The sequence below is a fragment of the Oncorhynchus keta genome, chromosome 27 (assembly GCF_023373465.1).
Source record: "Oncorhynchus keta strain PuntledgeMale-10-30-2019 chromosome 27, Oket_V2, whole genome shotgun sequence".
Classification (NCBI taxonomy): Eukaryota; Metazoa; Chordata; class Actinopteri; order Salmoniformes; family Salmonidae; genus Oncorhynchus; species Oncorhynchus keta.
The window spans coordinates 30,541,261-30,558,151 of record NC_068447.1 but is presented as its reverse complement, the minus strand read 5'-3'; the positions used below and the strand labels follow the sequence as shown (position 1 = coordinate 30,558,151).

At 41.9% G+C, this 16,891-nt stretch overlaps 1 protein-coding gene across 2 annotated transcripts; it reads right to left on the bottom strand.

Annotated features, from left to right (window-relative positions):
* Window positions 1-169: 169 nt before the first annotated feature.
* fam131c (family with sequence similarity 131 member C) lies at window positions 170-9,935 on the bottom strand. 2 transcript variants are annotated; one of them, XM_035738507.2, is made up of 6 exons: window positions 9,591-9,935; window positions 4,805-4,860; window positions 3,600-3,690; window positions 2,513-2,695; window positions 1,006-1,104; window positions 170-805 (listed from the first exon to the last, which is right to left on the bottom strand). In XM_035738507.2, exons 1-6 carry the CDS (start codon window positions 9,619-9,621, stop codon window positions 531-533), a joined length of 735 nt encoding a protein of 244 aa, XP_035594400.1. In that variant the 5' UTR covers window positions 9,622-9,935; the 3' UTR covers window positions 170-530. The 2 variants fall into 2 exon arrangements, with proteins under 2 accessions (XP_035594400.1, XP_052338111.1); XM_052482151.1 differs by lacking the exons at window positions 4,805-4,860; window positions 9,591-9,935 and adding an exon at window positions 3,821-3,870.
* Between the last annotated feature and the right edge of the window lie 6,956 nt (window positions 9,936-16,891).

Below are 16,891 nucleotides of genomic sequence, written 5' to 3'. Positions count from 1 at the left end.
TTGACATTTCATTGTGGCAATTTTTTCTGATTATCTATCTTTTCAGTCCATTTAATTTAAATTGGATTCAATCAAAAACTGCTATGTGAATGAGCAACTCCACCATACGTGTCACATAATTGAACGTATTATGGTACAATGCACACAATATATACACAAAGAAGAATAGTTATTCTTGACTGATGTATTTTCCTATGTACAATTCCATGGTTCACATGATTTGACAATTTACAATGTTGTACATTCAAAAAAGTTTCTCAAAGGCTACAGGTGGTTCTGCGTACACTGTATCTGTGTCTAAAACCTGTACATTTCAACTGAAAATAAAAAGTCTCACTCAGATATGTCTACATCCCAATTCCTTGCGGTGGGATTATTCCTCTCCTTTCTGAGAACTGTTCCTCATTTTGTGTTTTAGATTACATGAATTTTGATCAGTCACCGGTCCAAAATTAGTGCTTCTGTTTCATCTCCATTTTTAAAGGTGGGGATGGAAGTGTCCCCCAAACAGTGTCTTCTCTTCTGTTCTGCTAGTTGTAAAAAACCTCATCCTCATATAGGGAGCTGCTGTCTACGTGTTGAACGGTGGTGGCCTCTGAAGCTCCAGTCCTCCTGTCCTCTGGGGGGCGCCGCTCACTGTCTGGCTGAGAGGGGGGAGTTATGGGGGAAACAGAATAGACGGGGTGTGGAGGCCCCAGGTAGCCAGCATCGTAGCTGTTGTTGTCCTTTGTGTGGATACTGTACAGCTGCTGTGGGAGCCCAACGCTGCCAACATCTAACAGAAAGTTAGACATGAAGTGGCTGTCTGGGGGACAGGAAGTTGACAATACAGAATTTATCATTCAGGGGTTATTATATGAGAGAACATGACAACATGGGCTAAAACAGTTAGTGAAACAAAGAAGTGGAAAGATGGGTTAGAAATGGTATTTAACTAAATACAAGAAGCCTCCACATTTGACAAGGATTATTTTGATGTGGAACTGGTCAGTGAATGGTCAGTACCTTGCTGTTGGTCTAAGCTGGAGGATACCTGTTCTGGACCTTCGTACATCGACCAGACATTCATGGCCGTTTCAGCCAAGGCAAATTGCTCTGCTACTCCTGAGAAACCAAGGGACATATGGGTAAGAAGACCGCCCGCTGGCTTACCGGTTCCATCCCTCAACAGTGCAGGGACGCAATATTCACTGGGGAAGGGGGTGAAACTGTCCCCCAGTTTTATCATTGGAATGTGATAGGAAAACAAAGCTGTGGTGTGCTTTAGGACCATGCGGACGCCTCTGAGTGGTCGGATAGCCTGTTTGGAGTGTTCATCCGACAGGATTAAAAAAACAATCTATATATGCCCCCTCCACTTCTAAAACCAAAGTTGCGCCCCTGCATCAGTGACAAAGTGAACCAGGAACAAGAGACACTGGTCTACCTCTGGTTTTAAATTTTAAATGTACATTTCAGTCATTTAGCAGGCGCTCTTATCCAGAGCGACATACCGTTAGTGTATTCATCTTAAAAGGATCGGGCCCTTTTTTTAAATTTTCGCCTAAAATGACATACCCAAATCTAACCGCCTGTAGCTCAGGACCTGAAGCAAGGATATGAATATTCTTGATACCATTTGAAAGGAAACACTTTGAAGTTTGTGAAAATGTGAAATGAATGGAGAAAAATATAACACATTAGATCTGGTAAAATATAATACGAAGAAAAAAAATGTGTTTTATTGTTTTTCTTTGCTCCATCATCTTTGAAATGCAAGAGAAAGGCCAAAATGTAATATTCCAAGTTATGCGCAATTCAGATTCTGGCCAATAGATGGTAGCAGTGTATGTGCAAAGTTTTAGACCGATTCAATGAACCATTGCATTTCTGTTAATGCATAATTGGTTTATTACTACATTTTCAAGTTCATAACTGTACACTCTCCTCAAACAATTGCATGGTATTATTGCACTGTAATATCTACTGTAAATTGGACAGTGCAATTAGATTAACCAGAATTTAAGCTTTCTGCCCATATCAGGTATGTCTATGTCCTGGGAAATGTTCTTGTTACTTACAACCTCATGCTAATCACATTAGCCTACGTTAGCGCAACCGTCCAGCAGGGGGGTGGCACCGATCCTGTAGAGGTTAAGATAGCTAGGTGGGACAACCACTTATTTCAGTCATAATAAGTACATTTTTCCTCAATATAATAGCTATCATCAAAGTGAGTGCTATTAGGAAAAAATGTAAATTGGGATTATTTAAGATACTCATTGAAGAGCTAGGGTTTCAAATGTTTTTGGAAGATGGGCAGGGATTCTTTTCTCTGCTCTGGAGAGAGGGTAGAAAGAGAAGGATTAAGGAGGGAGGAAAAGGTGTAAAAGAGTTCCCTAAGGTTAGAGGCAGAAGCTTGAAATGTAAGGGTTGTGTTCCCTATATAGTGCATTTCTTTTGACCAGGGTAGTATATAGGGAGTATGGTGCCATTTGGGACATACCCAAGGCTTTGTTTCCTCTCTGCTAACCTGCGGCGAAGCGGGCCTCCTTGATCTCGTCGGTCAGGTGGGAATAGAGCTGCTCATCTTCCTGCAAGTCGCCGCCTCTTTCACACCCGCCCCCCCAGCCATTCCACTCTATGAGGTGTGCAACACGCCCCTGGGCCATGGCCGTTGGCTTGGTGATGTGCTCCTTGATCATCGCCACCAGTCCTGAGCGAGAGAGAGAGAGGTGAAAGGGTATTTGGGGAAAAAAGAGGGAGAGAAACAGGGAAGGGAATGGTGTAAATGACATAAGTAGGAAAGGTGGAAAGGCTTGATGGGACGGAAAAGAGGGAGAGGAAAGATGTAAAAATGGAAAGGGCATGTAGGGGAGAATGGGAGAGCATTTCAAGAAGAGTAATAGATGAAGGTGAAACGAAGACAGAAGCCATGGAGACTGTAAATGTTTTTCACAGCACAAGACTGAAGCTACTACATTAAGGTTACAAAGGGAGGGAATGTTACCAGTAACCTAAATATGATACAATACGTCTTCAAATTCTACCTGACCCTGGTGATCGTGCAAAAACTATTGATTGAATTCTCATCAGTTGAGACAGCCTTTTGACAAAGCAATTTTCTGCCTTTTCTCAAAGAAGGCAGTCCTCATTAGAGGGAAAATCTATGAACCTTTCAGCAGTTACAGTAGCCCCTCAGCACTCTATTTATTGAATATATTAATATATTATGATTATAAAAGATTAAAGGGGGATCTCTCTGGAGAAAAAGTTCAGAAAGCCAGAACACATTAGTCACAATGATTACCTTCCAGCTGGAGATTCTGAAGAGGTGAAGCAAAAATAAACAGATGGAAGGGTAAAGGAGTTTAGAACAAAGGGAGAAGAGACTAGGAAAGCAGTGAGCGAGTGTGAGCGAGTGTGTCTGTGAGTGTGTATGTGAGTGTGTGTGTGTGCATGCATAGAGATAGAGATATGACACATGGGGCGAGTGAAATTACATTAGCAATCTCCCAGAGAGACTGGCTGGCTTTTCCGTCTCAAATGAACAATTCATAATGAAAACTAAACAGAGCTTGAGAACAGCATAAACAGAAGTCAATCTGATCATGTCTCACCCATCAGGGACGAAGTGGCCAACTCCCCAATGTCATAACTACTGCTGCTCTTCTTCTCTGACATATTGCCGTTAGATGGAGCGTGGCCGCCCTGCACACACACAACACAACACAATACACCAGGGCAACTTTAGGCACTCACACAAATGCATAAGGTACACACACTCATGCTAGAACATACACACATATAGAAATACACAAATGCACTCAAATATACTTACAGGTGTAGGATCTTAATTTGACCAGTTTCTCACAGCAGGAAAATAATCCTGCAGCAACAGGAAATGTGAATTATCGTGTGGATTATAATTTATTTACATTTTTGTAAGGGCGAATACATTTTTTGTTAGGGCAAATCAAGTCTGACATTTTAAAGTGGAAATTACAACTTTTTTTTAGCCTTGAATAGACTATAAGTTTGCATTTTCTGCTATGCAGGACATTTCCTGCAACAACAGGGTGGTCAAATTAAGATCCTACATCTGTGCACTCAAATAGACACAGACACCGACAAGGACAGACACATGCGTGCACACACACAAACACCCACAGGCATGCACGCACACACAGGCATACATACAAGTACGCCACAGGAGGTTGGTGGCACCTCAATTGGGGAGGATAGGCTCATGGTAATGGCTGGACCGGTATAGGTGGAATGGTGTCAAATACGTCAAACATATGGTTTGATGCCATTCCGTTTGATGCCATTCCATTTGCTCCATTCCAGCCATTATTGTGAGCCGTCCACCCCTCAGCAGCCTCCACTGAAGTACACACACAAACACATGCGCACATGCACACAGACATCCAAGCTACACAGTTCCCAGAGGAAGAGGTGATAATGAGGAAAACAAGTGACAGTTAAAGATCTTAACCTGCACTCCCGCTAACACGTAAAAGTGAGTGAGATCCAATTAAATTGTTGCAACAAAAACTCAACTAAAATATAAAATGAGGAATAGACACATCAATACTCATGGATATTCAATGACTAGACACGACTAGACATTGGACAGACACTGGGGCTTTGACGAGAGTAAATTCTGAATGCTTTTTTAAAAGCAATATTGGGACGTTTTCTATGGTGATATTCTATGTTAGACTTGAACAATCTTTCAACTTTCAGTAGTTAAATAATGGCAATCAGAAAATAGCCTGGGAATAACAATGTTGTTTCGTTAAACAGTGTTGTGAGAACAGACCTTGACAGGCTGGAATTGCAGCACCTCCATGGGATGCTGGGGAGCACTCTGGAGCTCTGTAGGGAATCAAACACACTGGTGTTATGTGTTTGTGTGCGTGCGTGCGTCAAAGGAGGTTGGTGGCACCTTACTTGGGGAGGACGGTCTTATGTTAATGGCTGGATGAGTGGATTGGTATCCAATACATTAAATACAGTTTCCATGTGTTTGATGCCATTCCGTTTGCTACCGACCAGCCGTTATTATGAGCCGTCCTCCCCTCAGCAGTTATCTGTGACGTGTGTGCATGTAGAGTACCTGTGAAGAGGATGAGGTAGCCACGCTGAATCTACATGCAGTCATTTAGCTATAGCCACTTGGCACAATGTTAATCTTTAACATGGTCCCTCTGTGTTGGTTAATTGATGTTGATGAGATCTACAAGGGACATGAATTAATACGGTCCAAGTCTTTTCTCTGGGGTCTGTGTAATCAGATGAGGTACACACACACACACACACACACACACACACACACACACACACACACACACACACACACACACACACACACACACACACACACACACACACACACACACACACACACACACACACACACACACACACACACACACACACACACACATTGGGGATCCCCCAGGAGTTGTTGTCAAGACAATTGGCTGTTGCTATGGAACATGGGAGCAACAGAAGGAGAGTGATCCCAATCAATTTACTTCGGTCACGAACACACACACACAAACACACACAAACATGCATAAACAAATCGCTCCCAGCTGGATCAAAGATTTACAAATCTATCCCGCATCCATCCATAAAAGGCAGATAGGCTCTATCACGCTCTATAAGGACCTGTTTACACTTTGAAGCCAATTCACAAGTCTGTTGTCCTTGTGGAGTCAAATTGCATCCCCTACTAGTAATGGAAAGTGAAAAGTGTCTGTGGGCAATTGGGGAGGGCAGCCGGTAGCCTAGCGGTTAGAGTATTGGGCCAGGTCACTGGTTTGAATCCCCGAGCCGACTAGGTCAAAAATCTTTCGATGTTCCCTTGAGCAAGGCACTTAACCCTAATTTGCTCCATGGGTGACGTGCTCCTGTGACTCATCCTGTATAACAACATGTTCCACTCCACCTATCCGGTGTATGAGACAATAAAACATTTTGAACAGTAGATCACAGGAGGTTGGCAGCACCTTAATTGGGGAGAACGGGCTTGTGGTAATGGCTGGAGTGGTATCAGTGGAACGGTATCAAATACATATAACACATAGTTTCCATGTGTTTGATGCCATTCCATTTGTTCCAATCCAGGCATTATTATGAGCCTTCCTCCCCTCTGCAGCCTCCACTGCTGTAGATGTCCCCTCAAGATGCCCCCTAGAGTACACAAACACACACATGCACACACACACATACAGATGCAGAGACACACACACACATACTGCAAAAAAGACACACAGTCGATAATGACAACCAACCCCCATATTCCATGTGACAATCACCCATCCCTAATTAAGATGCTAGTTACTACATGGCTTGACCTAGATTTAGGTTTTACATATGTTCATGGATACTACCATAATTCAAACATTTACAAAGAAAATACCAAAAATGTAGTTTACTTTCACCTATGAAAACACAAATTCCAATTACCTCAGAGGATTGACTAGGTGGATGAATTATTTTAAAGAATGTACACATTTTAACCTTGAAAATATTACACAGTAATTAGCACTGTGACAATCAACCCGACAACCCCAGTCTCCCATATATTTTTCTTGAACATTAATTGGAATTTCTGTTTTGCAGTCTTCTGTGAGGGTTTTGTATCTGTGCTTGCAGTTGTATGTTGTATTACCAATGCGGGACTCTTTAACATACCTAAACAATTGGAGGCCTCTTACACTTCAGTGTCGTGATGCAAAATGCTTAGCACATAGAATTAAAAAGGTATTGTCGGATATTAATCATCCTAATCAGACAGGTTTTTTACATGGACGATACATTGGAGGTAATATAAGACAAGTACCTGAAACAATAGAACACAATGAAAAATCTGGGAAACCAGGCCTGGTATTCATAGCTGACTTTGAGAAGGCCTTTGATAAAGCAAAAAGCATGACTGGAGTTTATATATACAGTGGGGCAAAAAGGTATTTAGTCAACCACCAATTGTGCAGGTTCTCCCATTTAAAAAGATGAGAGAGGCCTGTAATTTTCATCATAGGTACACTTCAACTATGACAGACAAAATGAGGGAAAAAATCAAGGAAATCACATTGTAGGATTTTAATGAATTAATTAGCAAATTATGGTGGAAAATAAGTATTTGGTCAATAACAAAAGTTTATCTCAATACTTTGTTATATACCCTTTGTTGGCAATGACAGAGGTCAAACGTTTTCTGTAAGTCTTCACAAGGTTTTCACACACTGTTGCTGGTATTTTGGCCCATTCCTCCATGCATATTTTGGTATTTTGGCTGGGGCTGTTGCTGGGCAACACAGACTTTCAACTCCCTCCAAAGATTTTCTATGGGGTTGAGATCTGGAGACTGGCTAGGCCACTCCAGGACCTTGAAATGCTTCTAGCGAAGCCACTCCTTCGTTGCCCGGGCGTTGTGTTTGGGATCATTGTCATGCTGAAAGACCCAGCCACGTTTCATCTTCAATGCCCTTGCTGATGGAAGGAGGTTTTCACTCAAAATCTCAAGATACATGGCCCCATTCATTCTTTCCTTGACACGAATCAGTCGTCCTGGTCCCTTTGCAGAAAAACAGCCCCAAAGCATGATGTTTCCACCCCCATGCTTCACAGTAGGTATGGTGTTCTTTGGATGCAACTCAGCATTCTTTAGGCTTTGTTACTTTGGTCCCAGCTCTCTGCAGGTCATTCACTAGGTCCCCCCGTGTGGTTCTGGGGTTTTTGCTCACCGTTCTTGTGATCATTTTGACCCCACAGGGTGAGATCTTGTGTGGAGCCCCAGATCAAGGGAGATTATCAGTGGTCTTGTGGTCTTGTGGTCTTGTTTCCTAATATTTGCTCCCACAGTTGATTTCTTCAAACCAAGCTGCTTACCTATTGCAGATTCAGTCTTCCCAGCCTGGTGCAGGTCTACAATTTTATTTCTGGTGTCCTTTGACAGCTCTTTGGTCTTGGCCATAGTGGAGTTTGGAGTGTGACTGTTTGAGGTTGTGGACAGGTGTCTTTTATACTGATAACAAGTTCAAACAGGTGCCATTAATACAGGTAACGAGTGGAGGACAGAGGAGCCTCTTAAAGAAGAAGTTACAGGTCTGTGAGAGCCAGAAATCTTGCTTGTTTGTAGGTGACCAAATACTTATTTTCCACCATAATTTGCAAATAATTTTCTCATTTTGTCTGTCATAGTTGAAGTGTACCTATGATGATAATTACAGGCCTCTCATCTTTTTAAGTGGGAGAACTTGCACAATTGGTGGCTGACTAAATACTTTTTTGCCCCACTATATATATATATATATATATACAGTGGGGAGAACAAGTATTTGATACACTGCCGATTTTGCAGGTTCTTCTACTTAAAAAGCGTGTAGAGGTCTGTAATTTTTATCATAGGTACACTTCAACTGTAAGAGACGGAATCTAAAACAAAAATCCAGAAAATCACATTGTATGATTTTTAAAGTAATTAATTAGCATTGTATTGCATGACATAAGTATTTGATACATCAGAAAAGCAGAACTTAATATTTGGTACAGAAACCTTTGTTTGCAATTACAGAGATCATACGTTTCCTGTAATTCTTGACCAGGTTTGCACACATTGCAGCAGGGATTTTGGCCCACTCCTCCATACAGACCTTCTCCAGATCCTTCAGGTTTCGGGGCTGTCGCTGGGCAATACGGACTTTCAGCTCCCTCCAAAGATTTTCTATTGGCTTCAGGTTCTATTGGCTTCTTGGTCACCTCCCTGACCAAGGCCCTTCTCCCCCGATTGCTCAGTTTGGCTGGACAACCAGCTCCAGGAAGAATGTTGGTTTTCCCAATTTTCTACCATTTAAGAATGATGGAGTCCACTGTGTTCTTGGGGACCTTCAATGCTGCGGACATGTTTTGGTACCCTTCCCCAGATCTGTGCCTCCACAGAGTCCTGTCTCTGAGCTCTACGGACAATTTCTTCGACCCCGTGGCTTGGTTTTTGCTCTGACATGCATTGTCAACTGTGGGACCTTATATAGACAGATGTGTGTATTTCCAAATCATGTCCAATCATTTTAATTTACCAGAGGTGGACTCCAATCAAGTTGTAGAAACATCTCAAGGATGATCAATGGAAACAGGATGCACCTGAGCTCAATTTTGAGTCTCATAATAAGGTTTTTCTGTATTTCTTTGTAATAAATTTGCAAACATTTCTAAAAACGTGTTTTCGCTTTGTCATTATGAGTTATTGTGTAGAAATGGCAGAGGAAATTGTTTTTTAATCAATTTTAGAACAAGTCTGTAACGGAACAAAATGTGGAGAAAGTCATCTGTATTTCCTTTTCAAAGTGCTGTTGATCTCCTAAAAAGTTACATTTGTACTGTGACGTTCCCAACAAAGGTTAGGTATCAGAGGGGTTGGGTTAAATGCGGAAGACACATTTCAGTTGAATACATTCAGTTGTACAGCTGACGAGGTATCCCCCTTTCTCTTATATCAAGTCAGCACAGATAAATCAACACAGATCACTGGACAGAGAGGATAGACAGAAGGAGGGACTGACGCACACACAGAGGGACAAACATACAGAGGCACTGACCTTTGCGACCTTTGCATAGGCAGGCACCCATGGTGACGAGACGGCCGGTCAGTTATCGGTTTACCATCATGTCAGAGAGACGTGGGGATAAGGGGAGAGCGAGAGAGAGAGAGAGAGAGAAACAAACCAAATATGACGACTGGTCCAGGAGGAAGCTGAGGGGCAGCGAGAACAAAGTAAACTAAAGAGGGATGATACGCCAGGTCTATTTCTTGTGGTATGCCAAATCATTGCCTGTCATCTCTCGTACTGGAGAGGAGAAAGAACGAGACAGTGAGAGAAAGAGAGAGAGAGAGAGAGAGAGAGACAGAGAGAGATGAGAGTGTGAAATGGGGGAAAGCCTGAATGCCCGTTTGCTGCCGCCTTGGTGTCCCTCCCCTCCACTCTTCTCCTCCCCCTCTCTTTATTCTTTCTGCACCCTTTGGCTGCTGAGGCACCTGAGTGTATCCTGAAATATTCTTTCACACTCACACTTCCACCTCTGACTTATGGAGAGAGGAGACAGAGCGATAGAGATAGAGCTATGCCCACAACACTGCTGTGATGTGGTGATATGAATATACTAGTATCTAGCCACAGACAATATGCTTGATAGTTCTATGTTGTTGTCTTCGGTCTCTCTTGTCGTGATGTGTGTTTTGTCCTATATTTTTATTTTATTTTTTTAATCCCAGCCCCCGTCCCTGCAGGAGGCCTTTTGTGTTCTGGTAGGCCGTCATTGTAAATAAGAATATGTTCTTAACTGACTTGCCTAGTTAAATAAAGGTTAAATAAATAAAATAATAATAATAACGTTCACACACATTGACCATGAGCGTACATTGGATTTGAGTGCCAAATGTATCAGTAATGTGTCATACACATGCAACCATGACGGTAGCCGCGATTGCCAGTTGAGATTACAGAGTTTTAATGGTGTCTGTCTACACAATACTAAACTCCTAGATCCAAGTGTTGCATAGCTGTAAAATCTAGTGAGCGGAATTAACACAAGATGTTAACACACATGTTATATTCCTTTTGTCTACTTTGTCTCAACACATCAAAGTGCCAACAAACCCTTATAATGTTCTAAATGGGTCTCCATGTGGTGACATCATCCCCTGCAATGGTTGAATCCTCCTCATTGGGAAAATCCTGTTCCCATGACAACCCCCTACTCTATGTGTTCCTTTCTTTCCTTGTGCTAGTTGGGTAAGGAGGGAGGAGGTAAATGTGTGATGACATGTATTTGAAGATGGAGAACTAGATTAGTTGTGATAAATTGAGTAATTACTGAAAATCTCCTGCATTCCTAGGATCAGCTAACTGAAAAGAGCCTGGAAAGATTTCCTTTAAAGTAGCAAGATTAAAGCAGTGAAGCTTTGAAGGCGATGTGGCTAAGTTATATTATCTAAGTTGAAGAGGAGGAAGAATAGTATGTAGGAGGATCCTGACCTCTGCTGGTATTCAGATAAAAGTGCAGGATTCTACTTGAAACATACACTACAAGAATATGTCTTCTGGAGAAATCTCAGATGTGTCAATCATTGCCTTCCCTGGAGTGCACTAGCCTGACCCTCAACTCTACTCATGTCCTCTCCCCTCTATCCCATAACCTGTCTCAACCCCACGCCTTTTGTAAACCTCTTTTTTGGGAGCGTAGATAAATAACTATTCTCAAATCCAGTGCCTAAATCAACAACTTTCTATTGTCAGAGTGTGTTATTACTGAGAAGCTTGAATTGACTCTCCATGTTCCTCTCTGTCGCCAGTGTGTTGACATGCTTCTGACGCCAAAAACGACACAAATTAATGGACAAAAATGTTTCAGAATGTTCATTAAAAGAGACTTTGTGGTTTTGACAACATATCCCGAGAGAGCCATGTTTCCGTGAAACAGAGAATGTTACAATCCTTGATGTCTCTCTGGAAGGCAAACCTTACCCTAATTTCGTCCACCTTGATGTCTAGAGACTGGATATTGGCAAGTAACATACTCGGAAGTGGTGGGTGTAGTTCACGCCTTCGAAGTCTGACCAGGTGGCCGCTCCATCTACCTCTCCTGCGGCGATGTTGTTTTGGGTCGGCCTCTGGGATTAGGTCCAATGTCCTGTGTGGCGGTCCGTACAAAGGATCCGCTTTGGGGAAGATATATTCCTGGTCGTAATGTTGGTAAGTTGACATCGCTCTTATATCCAATAGTTCTTCCCGGCTGTATGTAATAATTGGGCTGTATGTTTTCAGGGCTAACAATGTAAGAAATAATACATGAAAAAAACAAAATACTGCAGTAACGGCTGTCTTGGGAAGAAGGTGAGGACTAATGTACAGCGTGGTACGTGTTCATCTTTTTTAATGTAAACTGCACTCTTTTCAGAGTTCACCGACACATAGGCCAAGCACAACAATATGACCACTGGGAAACATTTGATTGAAACAACGAAGGGTACAGATACATGACCAACATACAGTAGCAACCCACCCCACATTTTTTGCAAGCATTTTTATATAAAAATACATAAAAAAGAAATAAACCTTGGAGTAAGGCAGCTCCAAAATGCATGTGTTTCAGCCTAGCTCAGTGCTTTCTGTGGTGGTGGGGCAAGCCAGCAGAAAATACGGAGCATTGCGCCGTGATTGGCTCAGTGTTCTGTCACCCATGGGGACACTACGTCACTGCCGAGTCTAAGTGGAGACCTTGAAAATTCTCACCTCATGGGTGCTGCCATAGACTTACATTAGAAGTGCCTATCTAAGAAGGTTCAAGGTCGTTGGCCACAGATAAATTGATGTCAAATCATTTTATATGTAGAGTAGCTTTGATTGGACTGACAACATCATACATGTCAACATCATACTTTAAAAATCTTAGCTAGCAGTCATCATCATGAATAAAGTCGGCAAATCCTTTTAAATCCATGTCATATAAAGAGAAATTATAAATAAAACGTATCAGTGCTCAGCATCCATAGGACATAAACATTACACAACAAGTTGGAAATCACAAATTCAACAATGAGTGGTTTGGAAGGAATCAATGACAGTGGCTCTTTGGTCCCAAATCTGGGATTAAGGGGCTATTTTCCGTGTTTAAAATGATAAACATTCAACATTGGCCATGCTGTCAAGGAAGCATGATTTGTGCCGCTCTCAAAACAACTGTTAACTCTGAACTGAGAAAACTTGACTTCAGTGAGTTCAAGACAACTGGGAAGTCGTGAATAAACGAGCTCCGACATTGAAAATACATTTTGAACGGTCATCCAACTCGAAATTGTAAATCTGGCCTCTTTCAAGAGCTACGGCCTGAAGATCAATGATGTCATCATGATTCAACCTTGTTCCCAGTTGTTTTGAAAGTACCATAAATCCAGAGAATGCCAGACTTTGATGAATTTTTTTTCCCACGAAGGACCGCAGCGCCACCTTTCTGTTGAAGCACAACAAGGTGAATCCAAAAATATATTGTATGCTGCTGTATAAATATTGTTAATATGCCAGGGATATATGTACACTGTGGTCAAATCAAATCAAATCAAATCCAACCGAATTTTATTTGTCACATACACATGGTTAGCAGATGTTAATGCGAGTGTAGCGAAATGCTAGTCAAGAGAGTAATACTAAGTGTATGTTGTGTAGTAAGATGTTAGTAGCCCATGTGCCTCACCCTAATAATTTGGTCTATTTACCCCTCTTAATTTTGCCTACTGTTCTGACTTGGTGGTGCACATGTAGCCTTTAACCTGTTTTAGAGAAATGTAATCATTGAATACTATAAGAGCTTTCATTGTCTGCTTATATGCCCCCTTTATTTATCCTACTGTTCTGAATTGGTGTACAGGGAGAACACTGTAAGAATGGCCCATGTTTTGAATTTTGTTGCTGTACATTTCAAAAGTGCTATACAAATAGTTATATTGACTATGTCCGCCCTAGCTTGCTCATTAATGTCTTAATCTAAATTACGTATTGCCTCTTATCCGCTTGTCGTCCCCTTATGCCATATCTTGTACATCTCAATTGTCATTAGAAACCATATTTGTTTAAGCAAGTCAGCCATATCAGCTATGTTTGTTTAAAAGTCAGTAAATGAGGCTCAATTAACTGTTTTGCTGCCATACAAAGCTCCTATGTTAGCCAGGTGTAGCAGCAGTAAGATGTTGGGACTGCTGTTGGGACAGCTTTATGTAGCTTTATTTTCATGCCTTAACAGTTTGTGGGCACCGTTTATCACCGTTAGTGCAATTCATGCAATCAATGTATTGTTTAGTGTTGTGTTGTGTACTGGCTTTGCTGGCATGCATCCCACTTTTTTTTTTGCCCCACTAAGATTTACAGGGAGGTGTCTGTGGCTGTCCCAACATGTGGATTGCTACTGGAGAGTTTTACCCCATTTGACTTGCTGATGGCTTAGAACCGTGTTCCCTAAACATGCATAATGCTTCTACTGTTCCTAGCACAATGAAACCAAAACATTGACTCAACGATTGCAGGATGGAATTGAAAACCACTGGAAATATTATCTATTATATTGACAAGATATTCAAGTGACCGCTTGAATATATGTCCTCAATGATGGAAGGCAGGCGAGATCAGGTGGGACCATTCTAGCCAATGAGAGGGCAGATGCGCGTGTGAACAACAGACACAACTAAGTTGTTTTTCTCAAAGTTGCTGGAATTCCACGTGCATCCACTTATATCAGTATATTTGTAACAGCTTAAACATTATGAATCTTCTATTCGATCAAATAAGCCTCATGTAATTAGAAACTCTCTCATATAACTCCATAAAAAAGGAGCTTATCTTACGTGGAGAGAATTGACTGCTCTCTTTTTCCCCTTCTCCTGTCTTTCCTAATCTACTTCTCCATTTTTTCCCTTTCTCTCCAAAACTACGGGTAGCACTTTTAGCTCCGCACGACACGTTTCGATGACACAAGCCTAAATGGCCGTTTTGTCCTCAAAAGCGTGGGCTTTTGGGCTATGATGCCTTGCCTACAGCTAAATTGGCAAGGTCTTTGGTTGCACTGTCAGGAAATTGCATTAATCCAAAACTGGGCTGAAGTAATTTCCCTTGGTTCTTAAAGCGATGCCAGAGCCGAGGCTCAGTCCTGGATAACAGGGACAGGAGGCCTCAGGGCCAGACGAAGCCTCCTCCTCCATCTGCCTCCTAATTGGTTTAATGACTGTAATTATCTGGTGGAGTTCACATTGTGCACCAACGATTAATGGCCCCCAAAACATATGTAGACAGGAGGAAATTAGGGGGGGGGCTGCGCAAGACTGTGGAGAAATGAGAAAGAGAAATGGAAGAATGGTCTTATCATTTTTGTGTTTCTTTGTTTTCTGTGAAATGTGCTAAACCCTGAAGGTTCCTATATCCAGAGGAGGTAGCAACACTGGAGAGTGAATAATATTGAAGCGTAATTCTTAAAAGTCTAAACTGTTGGGGGAGGGGTTCTAAGCTGACATGGAATTGTTTTAAGATGGTCATACTATGGCTCATTTAGCTATTTGATTTTTAGGACCCCTTTAGGTATAAAACATATATATATGTATTTGATAAGATATTGAATTTGGCCTGTACTACTATAGTTTAGAGAAATGCACTGAATAACACATTCATAAATGGCAAAAAAGACAGTCAAAATATAAATCATAAGAAACAAAGTTTTGAGGTGTCTGTCCTATATCTAGGCGATATAGGAAAGCTCAGGAAATGTATTTTTATTTCTTTACACATATTTTACCCCTTTTTTGGGTAGGCTCAAAACTATCTTCATACTTCCTTTCATTTTTTAAACCGGTACCGGTTACCTTCAGGTGAGTCCCGTGACACTTGTGGTGATCACAGAGCAAAACGGAGAACACTGCCATGTTTGGGAGAGTCACTCTCCCCTTTCCATAGAGTGGTGACCATAATAGTTTCTAGGTCAAACCGTTAGGATGCTACAGAAGTTTTCATGAGAAGACCGATTTTCAGGATGTCTCATGGTCTGACACACTGCTCTTGCTCTGCCACCTTTCACCGCATATGATATAGCTTAAACTGACAGATTGTGATGGGTATTTTTTTTGTGGGTTACTTACTTAGATGGTGCGTCAATCGACTCCAGGGGGTTAAATGGCTAATCCAAATTGAAAATAATTTAAACCGTACCTGGACCCCATATGTACAACTATTTAAGACTATACCACCCAGGCTGTGTGTTGTTAAAATCGAAAGTCTTTTGCAGAGCAAAATCCTCCTGCGATGAAGCACCAGTGAGACTCCACACAGACATATAAATGGCAATTAAACAGTATTCTGTAAAATAGGTAAAAGAAGTTCTGGAGTGAAGACTTTTTCAGAAGCACAGACTGAAACCTTTTGTCTCTGTTTTCTGGTACCGCGCCGGGTATGGAAAGGTGTCTCTGGGGCCCGAGCCTAGTACTAGACAACAAGTAGCTTTTACCTTCAGTATCCAGGCATCCATTTAAATCATCAATTGTGCTAGCAATCAGAAACACTAGCCTCCCAAGTGGCGCAGCGGTCTAAGGCACAGCAGTGCTTGAAGCGTCACTACAGACCCAGGTTTGATCCCAGGCTGTGTCACAGCTGGCCGTGACCGGGCGACCCATAAGGCGGCGTACAATTGGCCCAACCTCATCCGGGTTAAGGGAGGGTTTAGCCAGCTGGGATTTACTTGTCCCATCGCTCTGTAGTGACTCCTTGTGGTGGGCCTGGGCACCTGAAAGCTGACTTCGGTTGCCTGGATGGTGTTTCCTGCAACACATTGGTGCGGCTGGCTTCCAGATTAAGTGAGCGGTGCGGGTTGGCATGGTTGTGTTTTGCAGGAGGCATGCCTCTCCCGAATCCGTAGGGGAGTTGCAGCGATCGGACATGACTAACTACCAATTGGGGAGAAAAAAGGGTAAAAGTACCCCAAAAAATGTATGCAATCGGAAACACTTCAATAATCTTATAGGACGTTTTAGATGAAAATGCAAAGAAAACTGGAAAATTGGGGAAAGAGAATAATTTTCAAAAGCATGAGAGTAAGGGAAAGAAAGGAGAGCTGAAAGAAAAGGAAGACCAATATAGACACAAATTGGAGGATGTGTTTTTTGGTCAGGAACCCATCTCTAAAATTAGTATGGATGTAAATTCCACGGTGTTGCCGGTTTTGAATCCACACATGAAAATGAGAGTTATGCAGAATTAAAAAGGAGTGGACGGGAAAAGTCATACATGAACAGTAGCATGGTCATTTCTTTTCCACAATGGCCATTTTCCAGAAGAACAGAGACATCTTTAAAGCCACAAAAAGCAGG

Bases quoted from the DNA above. Each gene is read 5' to 3' on its own strand.
- fam131c (XM_035738507.2), bottom strand. From the start codon at position 9,621: ATGGGTGCCTGCCTATGCAAAGGTCGCAAAG. The intron at 4,861-9,590 runs GTCAGTGCCTCT...GATTCCCTACAG, and splicing joins CCTATGCAAAGGTCGCAAAG to AGCTCCAGAGTGCTCCCCAG. The intron at 806-1,005 runs GTACTGACCATT...CCTGTCCCCCAG, and splicing joins CAGCTTAGACCAACAGCAAG to ACAGCCACTTCATGTCTAAC.